Source organism: Amphiura filiformis, chromosome 4 (genome assembly GCF_039555335.1).
Source record: "Amphiura filiformis chromosome 4, Afil_fr2py, whole genome shotgun sequence".
Taxonomy (NCBI): domain Eukaryota; kingdom Metazoa; phylum Echinodermata; class Ophiuroidea; order Amphilepidida; family Amphiuridae; genus Amphiura; species Amphiura filiformis.
This window is the reverse complement of record NC_092631.1, coordinates 52,713,288-52,722,690: the sequence shown is the minus strand read 5'-3', so window position 1 is coordinate 52,722,690 and position 9,403 is coordinate 52,713,288. Positions and strand designations below refer to the sequence as shown.

The 9,403-nt window shown below is 33.7% G+C and overlaps 1 protein-coding gene across 1 annotated transcript in view; it reads right to left on the bottom strand.

The window, feature by feature from the left end:
• Window positions 1-5,680: 5,680 nt before the first annotated feature.
• The window catches only part of LOC140151058 (uncharacterized), a 122,275-nt gene continuing 118,552 nt past the window's right edge, over window positions 5,681-9,403 (bottom strand). The window contains exon 4 of the mRNA XM_072173257.1: window positions 5,681-9,111. Within this exon, the coding sequence (XP_072029358.1) occupies window positions 8,983-9,111 (129 nt within the window). The 3' untranslated portion in view covers window positions 5,681-8,982. The remainder of the gene's footprint in view (window positions 9,112-9,403) is intronic.

Sequence of the window (9,403 nt, the reverse complement as noted above, 5' to 3'; positions counted from 1 at the left end):
CACTTTGAGTGCAAATGCGTTCCACATGTTGAAGTTTTGGGCCTCCATATTTTGGCCTGGCCCAGGGCCCCCCAAAAAGGCAAATCCGGCACTGCATACGGGGCGGACAAGGGTATTTTTTTCTTTACCTCCTGGTATGCCTACTAAACACAGAATGTCGATTTTTTAATTGCATAATGTGTTGGACAAATCTCCCACCTTCCGAATTAATATACGAACAAAAATTTCCTTCACTCGGAAACGTTTTCTGACGATCATTTCTGTGACGAGATGTCTCGAACTGTCTTCTTTTCTTGCAAACTTGCTGTGACGTGTTCCAACTAATTACGTCATTATGGTACTTTCTCAGCAGTCGCGTGATCAGAAACACGTGATGGCAGGACTTGTCCAAAGGGAGGACACTCCCCGTTCTCCCCTATGACATTAATGTGGTGACCCGCGTGATACATAATTATATAATAAATGGCAGGTAATCCAAGTATCTCAGAATGAATAAAATATCAGTAAGGATAACAAATACTCAATTTGTATTCAATAATGCATGTATTGAAATAACATCTCTATTAATAAATTTCATCGGGACTTTCAACCACAGACGGTAATGGCATGGGTGTGGAAGTGGTACATATTTTTACATTTTAATGATTTTACCACAGGGACATGTCACAATTTTGCCCCATTTGCCATTTCTCATTCTCGAAGCAATACCGACACGCTCCAGTTCCCCGTAGTACTCGACACCAATGTCTCTGTGAATATCAACTTGTGATTCTGCTTTCAATATACACCACTATTGCACATTTGATTTCATCTGATGTTTATATAGTGAGAGTTTTTTGAGCTGTTGCCACGTACTGCATTATCATAATAAAGTAAACTAGGCGATCACCCGTATTTGGCGGTTCTCGGCTGTCGCAATTACTTACAACAGTTTTTATATTAATTTTTATCTCAGATTACCTTTCGTTACCCCGAAATGACATTCCCAAACAATGGTGGCTGTACCCACTAAGTTTCATGCCCATACGACAGTTATTACTAATTTGACCTCAAATGACCCTTGTGACCCAGTAGGCGGACAGACAGACAGGCACCCAGACAGATAGACGTGGCGTATTATTATATAGATGTGATGAAAGCTCTAAGCAGGTATAGTAATTCTTAAATTAAGATGTTAAAGTGTCAGGTGGTACCTGAAGGAGAAGTTTGTCTCATCTCACACCACCATCCTCTTTCCCCGTAGCCCTCTCGGATATTAGTAGACAGCTTACCCTTTGGTCAAACTTCATTTTTGTTGGAATAATTTGTCAGCCGAAAGCTCTAAATTATATCATTTTCAACATAAAACTCTTCAAAAAAAGTTTGGAAACTTTTCAAAACGGCTATATACCAAAAATATTTGAAATCTGTTTGCATATTGTTTCATATCAATACAAACATTGTTCTTTCTTGTCAAAATTGACACCACATTTGTGACCATAACTTATTCCATGGTTGAGTAACTCTCTTTGAAAGACAAGGAGGTGTGCCAAATCTGACATTGTCTGTGCTATTTGCATCACTAAACATAAGTAAGGAATATCGCACTGTTTCATCAAAAACGGTTTCGAAGTGCTGTCAGCCTGATGTACCGGTCTTCTACAGGCGTTGTTTTTTCTTGGGAGGCAACTTCTGGGTCTGTATTTGACATCTCCGGTATGACAAAACTTGGAGATCATACTGCGGGAAATTCATTCTGAGGTATGCCAGCCTCAAGCTAACCAATTGCTTGAGCCTTATCCAGATCTGATACTCGATCCATGGAGGTTTTGCACTTTCTTGCACATGACCACTATGAAGAAGTGACCAGCAAGAGAGATTTACTTGCGTTGATCCCTTTGAATCCGCCTGTAGAATTGTTAATCCCATCCTAGCATTTTTCATTCAAAGTGATATGCTGAAAACATTGTTTTTCATTCTTTTATTCATGCATTAACCCACTCATTCATTCATTGAAAGCAATGACATGAGCGCAAAACAATGGTCAGTTTGCCACATTTTCTTTGAGACCTCTCTGTCTTTAAAATAATGTAACTCAGTGGAATAAGTTATCGTGCGAGGGGTCTGAGGTTCGAATCCCGGGGGTACCAAGTGACTTCTTTGTTCATCTTCTCTCCTTTTTCGTTTCTTCTTTCCCTTCCGATAGCAAAAAACCATGGGCACGGTTAGGGTTAATCCATTGTGTGACATAATCTTTGTGTGCCTTTAGGGGATAAGCAATCATTTTTAAGGCAAATGGATTACAATTTTGATATTCTTAAACAAAAATATTCATTTCTTTTAGAAAGGTAGACAAACAGACAAATGGCTCTTTTCACTTAACGAATACAATGAAGAAAACAGCTGCGAAGGTAATTCAGCGGCAAGGTCAACTGGTGTCTTTTATCACATCTTGCATATTCCTTTAAATTTTAAAATATCAAAAAGTTGGTCGTACGTTTTGCATGCCGTAATTAAATTTAGCTGATTCAAAAATAAGCTACTATTGACACACTACACTATTCAATAATACGCTGCTGCAACGTAATCCAATACTTTGTATTTTATATTATTCAGTAATTGTTGGTAGACTAACTTTTGAGTTAAGATATTTAAAAAAATCTTTATTATTGTGAATTCTGAAATTTAGTTTTTCGTGTTTTCAAATGTGTTACCCATATTGTTTATCAAAACATAAATATGAAAGAAAATGGGTATATTCATTTCATCGATTATTGCCTGTTAACCTTTGTTAATCTCCATTCAGAGTTGTGAGAATTGCTATATTTCTGGAATTTATGTTAATAATATCTTTGGCAAGGGCTAGAAAGTTTGTATTGCCCGTAAGCTCCAAAGTCAGGGTCGGGAAATCTTTCGTTAATATATTGCCACATACAATGTCCAAATATTCACCACAAAATACGATGGTAAACAATGATTTGTAAGGCTTGTTTTATTTTTAAATATCACAGCTGTGCGGTAATTAAGAATTATAAACAAGCAACATATTTTTCCAATTTTATACCAAATTTATGAAAATTCAAATATGAAAATTAAAATAACAAAAACAGATTTTTGCATCGGTTGGCAAGGGCAATACAAGTATATGGTACAAAAACCAAACTGCTATCGCTTGAAGCTAATCTTAATTTTCTAATCTTCACACTATATTATAAGAGCTTCCAACAATTTTGTGGAACATGGCAAGTAAAAATAAAGGTCAATCTTATTCAAAATGTACATGATTAGTTCACTAATTCGAGACTCGTTATTCGCATGATTTGTTCAAAAACTGTTACATCTATTAATTAATCGCTCAAATGGTAATCTCGTGGGAAAATACCTTTAACGACAATTTTGCTCATGTCAATATTTACTATACGCCAAGTTACTGCTGATGTTATATGTAGCTATTAAAATACATCAGTGCTTTTAATGTCCCTTGTGGTCTAGTATTTGGTTTTACGCGTAATTTCACAAATCGGAAAGGCTTTTAAACCCCTAATTGTAAAATAATAGATGCAAATTGCATGAACACGACGTTCATATATAGTACCAGCATAATCTACTATATAGTTATATAATTTCAAATTTTACTATATATAAGGTCCACAACTTATAAGTTCCCCCTAAATACTTTTTAAAATAAAACGAAAAATATTTGACAAAATGCAAACATGTAAAAAGGTATGGACAGCCGTATTATTTTGTTCTACACATATGGACCAAATTATAACGTCACACGTCATTGCGTTCAGTCACAATTGTTCATTATGTAAAAAAGAGACCGTTTTAAACAGTGTTAAAAGTTGCATCTGAGTTCATAGGAGTCAACTCTCAAACCATAGTTTGAGTTTGTTTAAGAAAACCTGACTGCTATGGACTCAGGTGCAACTTTTAAAACGGCCTCTTTTCTTATACAATTAAACTTTTAAAACGGCCTCTTTTCTTACACAATTAAACCATTGTGACTGAACGCAATGATGTCTGACGTTATAAATTCACCATCAATTCCCAGTACACTACTCTCGCAAAGCGCATGTCTGTGTACCAAGCTTTTTTAGCCAAAACCATAGTGGATTATGCTGGCCACAAAAGACTTTAACCAATAGAACTACACCCATTATCTTTCACAATATGTGATTTCCGCTCTATATCCGTCATGAAATAATGATTGCGAAATTAAAGTCCTTTATATTTAACCTAAACGGCCTCAGCATACTTTATATTGCTTTATTAAGCAATTACTACATGTATGCTGGTGCAATGTTATATGACAATTTACGCGATCGATGCTCTCTTTTTGACGATTAAACGACCGATTTAAGCAATGTAACATATATTTGAATTATTTTAATAGCAATTCTTTCATAAAAGCGTAACACAGTAATAATAGTAGCAAAATATTTCATAACTGCTTGGGTAGTGAACGAATTGTTCAGCTTGTAGCAAAATAAAGCGTACAAGGTCCGCACTTGTAACGTTACTCTCTATATCACTTGGTTAAACACTCGAAAGAAGGACGCTTGACAAGGAGTGTTACTTATGCCAATTTATTGCGTGAGGTGACACGCGTAAATCCGTTAATTTTATCCTTTAATAATCAATATTGAAATATTACGAGAATTGTTCATAATTTTATTAACTTTGTAATGAATTATTGTAAGGTACTTAAATGTATATAAATTTGGTTATTTTTCGAAAAATAATGTGGTCATGTTTAAAATATGTTTCATTAACAGAATTTACAAACAAAAAAAAACACTTTTTGATTTTGATTTTGTAATCTAACATGTTTTGCAATATTTTAATTACCCATTCACTACCAATACGGAGGATATTCGTAATGGTGGGAACCAATCATACGCTCCGTTACGGAATCATTTAGGCTTCTGAATATGATGACCTCCCCAGCAAAATATAAAAAAAGTAGAAAAAAACTACGGAAATTTTGGAAAAACAGCTAATTTGCATGAAACAAAATTGACCGCTTATGCAGGATCAAAACACCACCCTGTATTCCTTTCATAATGATTAAGAAAACGCATATTATGACCCACATTAGAGAATGAATTTGGAGAAAACCTGATAATTACAAACACTCGCTGAGCAGCAAGACATTCCCTCTAACATGTCTAAGCTTTTAATCCGATAAGCTGATTATCTATTTGTTTTCATGAATTGGAAGACATTCTTTGATGTATTACTGAGCTCAATCATCTGAAATTATTGGAGCGTGAGCCACCCAGGCTGGTGGCTCGGCATAGTATTTTATTAACAGAAGGTTTTCTCCAAATTCATTTCCTAATGATCTCCGATTCACAGCAACAAGATAACATTTTTGGGTCAACAGGATCAAAATGTCAATAATGCTAAGATTTTGCCATATCTTAGCGTCTTCTTATGTTCCAATTTTTTTCAGGCATACACATTGTGTTTCTTAAATTTACTAGTCTATGCATCATATCAACCATAACATGGGACCTTTGGTATTAAAAAAAAAAGGAATTCATAATAGTGATCTCGGATATAAACCTTCGGCGGAGGTTAGGGACCAAGCCCACCACGGGTATTGGATAATATACTTTGACATTTCAAGCATTCAGACTTAAGTAATCTGCAATATTTTACACACAAATAAGAACACAAATCAAACATTGCGTAACACAAATCTCAATATTTTATTATATCTAACAAACTAATCTGCTCTTAAATACATGGCACATTGTGCAATCTGCAAACTAAATAATAATTTACAATGAACTACAGTGTTATGGGAAAGTCTCTGTACAGCGTTCGCATGCAGAATAGGATACTGTTCAAAAATGTATCAATTATTTATTTATCTTCATAAAGTTCTACATTAAGCCAAAAAAGAAGCTTATAGTTTTTCACAAGGTCATATCTTAAAATCCTGTGCATCAAAATGAACCAAAATTACACAGGATTAATTCAATACTCTACTCTAAACACATGTCAGTAACCAAGCAGTTCTCCAACTGACACAACAGCAAAATGCACTGACATGGAATAGATTCCTGGACCACATTTACAGTCCAATAATTGGCACCCAGCACAAGATGAGAATGTGAACAAGGTCCTTGCACAGATCCCAAAGACTAAGTGGAATGGTGCGTGAAAAGCAGAAAGCATCACCGTTTTGTAAATTATCATCTGTTCAACGACTCTCACAGATTTCTTGTGCTGGGTGCCAATTATTGGGTTGTGAATGTGGTCCAGGAAGTTATTCCATATCAGTGCATTTTGCTGTTGTGTCAGTTCGACAACTGCTTGGTTACTGACATGTGTTTAAAGTAGAGTATTGAGGCAATCATGTGTGTAATTTTGGTAAATTTTGATGGACAGGATTTTAAGATATGATCTTGTGAAAAATTAAGTTTCTTTTTGGGCTTAGTGTATAATGTATCTTGATGCCCTTGCTTAAAAAAGCAAACCAATGGACATTCTACATTGCTTCCTAAGTCTAAAGCACTATTGATCATTAATATATTAATATATTAATTTCAATTCATCGCTGAGGTATGGCAACGTTAACAGCAAAGACAATACATAATTTTGTTTATTACATTAGTGTTTCAAAGTATTCATACATAAATTATCATCATTTACCTTTTTTGTAATAGAATTGATTTGTTTTAGTGTTATGAATGATCTTTCGCCTACGTTCTTTTGGACAAATTGATTGGAAGGTTGAATTTGAGTTCAATTTACGACGAAACCGATATTAAGTGTTAACATGAAAAACAAAAATCAATTCATGTACATTCGTAATGAAAATTACATCAATGTTGACCTTCATTCACTTCATATCTTTCACTGTATTTGCTCGGAAATAGATGATATCAAAAGGTAACGTGAACCTACAAAAACGGCCCGGTTTTAATTCTCTTGGTTCAAACTTAATAGTCATTATTATCGTAACATCAAAATTCATATATCAATTCACACTGAAAACTGAAAATAAACAACGAATCCTAGAATGTTATATCACCCCTTTATATACTACATCATCTGGGGTAGTCTCATTGCACCATTCATGTTTTATCTCCTAATAATGTCATTTTATTTTACTTATGTTTATAAGATATAATGCAAATTTAGCGTTGCCCAACATTAAATTTCAACTGTCTAAAATATTGGACAAAATTTTACGACTGTTGGTTAAAACTTGTCCAGCAATCCTAAACCAACTGTTGGATTTAATACTATTAATATGCCCAATACTTTTGACTGTTGACATTTGACCCTACGCCGGGATAGTTTGTTAGTTTGGTTGTTATTTATTCGGCATTATCAATAAGAAACAATAAGAACAATAAATATAGCAAAGAAAAATATTTACCATACCATTATAAAGTACCACATAATAAAATACCGGCAATACCAGGATATACCATTAAGCCTATCAATGGGATCCCAATCAACGAATCCAGTGGCAGTGAGTGACAATATGTTTTTCTTTGTATTATTCATGACGTTAATATTAAAATCAAACTTAATATAGTCCCCAATATATACATTTATATCAATGGTACCCTACTTTCACTGTGTATAGACATTAAAACACGTGGATTTTGATCAATTATAGTACCATACCTTCAAACATTAAAACACGTGACATCACAACGATGCGCCGCCAGTGAAGCCTGCGCGTAGCGCACTATAAATCACTGCGCTTTTGGTCTTTTTGGTCACAACTTGTGTAAGCTTTATCCGACTTTGTGTAAACATTGAAAAGGTGAAGAAACAAGTTCTGTAATAATGTTTAAACAACGATTGCTTTGGTCATATTGTTAAAGGAATATTGTAACATTTGCGGAGGAGGACGCCCTCAATGTTTTTCAAAATTCTGATTTTTACACAAATGTAATGTACTTTAGTAAACTAACATATCCTTCAAAAATAAAGGCATTTGGTAGTGTAGTTGTACAAAATCTGAGATTTGGAATTATACTGTCCCATTCATCCCTTTTACATGTCCCACCTGTATAGCATAGCTGGTAATAAATCAAACATACATTGTATAATACATTTAAGTACGATTTGTCTTAGTATATTTTCTTTACAAGATAAATTTATTTCATATACATATATGATACATCGGAGAGTTAACAGCAAAACCATTGGAAAGAAATTCGAAATTAAGCTACATTTTGCACTTGGGTTTGTGCTGTAAGACAGTATAATGTGCCAAATAAATGAAAATTAAATTAGTATGATCTACCACTATTATATAGCCCAGCAAACACAAAATGATTTTAAAACGGGTTATATTTTGGGTTTGGGTTTTAGTAAAATCGTTTTAATTTTATTAAAAATATTAAGGTCCGGAAAACATTTTAAAACGTTTTTTTTTCAAAATGTTGTCAAAAAGATGTTGTAAAATAATTTTTACAAACATTTTTTGCCAAATATTTCATCGACACTTAAATAACATTATGTTAGAATATTTTGAAGTAAGTTTTCAAAAAATGTTTTGAATGTTATGAACACGTTTTATGCCCTTTATATAACCCGACAAGTTTTCTGGCAACATTTTCTAACCTTTTGTAAATAATGTCGAAAACCTTTTGTGTTTGCTAAGAGTTGATTCAAAATCTATAAATTGTTATTTTTTCTCTGATCTACATTAAAGAAGAAGTTTTATAACACTCCAAAATCCTAACCAGAAAGTAAAAATTACCCAGTGGAGTACATGTATATCAATTGAAATTAATTGTCACGTTTCAGTCTCACTTAAATCATTTATATTAAGATAATGTGTAAATTACTGTTTGCAAATGTGCATTGAGAATGATAAAGCAATGAATGGAATGTTTTTCATCATTTTTATATTTCAAATTTTCAAATGTCCATTTCATAACTATATCTACAAAAAGAAAATAACTGGCTTAACTCAGATCACGATATTGCACAAAAAACATAAAATTTCTAAATGCTTCGTCAAAGTACTAGTCTTGGGCGGTGTGCGATGCTTCGTCGCTGTCTTCTGTGTAATAATTCTTGTAAAGATGTGAATTGTGTGATATCAGATGATAATGATTTTCTATCCCTTTCTCTTCTTGACGATAACTGTAAAAGATAAAAAGACATAAAAACATCAATTAAGAATAAATGTAAAGAATATTAATAAACACCTATTTTGTAGATTTGGTAGAATGAGCACAACTTCGGAAAGGCCATAAAAGCATTTGCGGGTTTTCATTGCCTGACACCAAAGGATAGCAGAAATGAGGAGGGTGATCTATAAAAACTCGAGTTGGAGCAACTTTGTAGATGCATTTGACTATTTTATTAATTGACATTTTCAGTAAATCCCATAAGCCTTTGCGAGTACACCTGAGATGTCGTCATTCGATGTCAC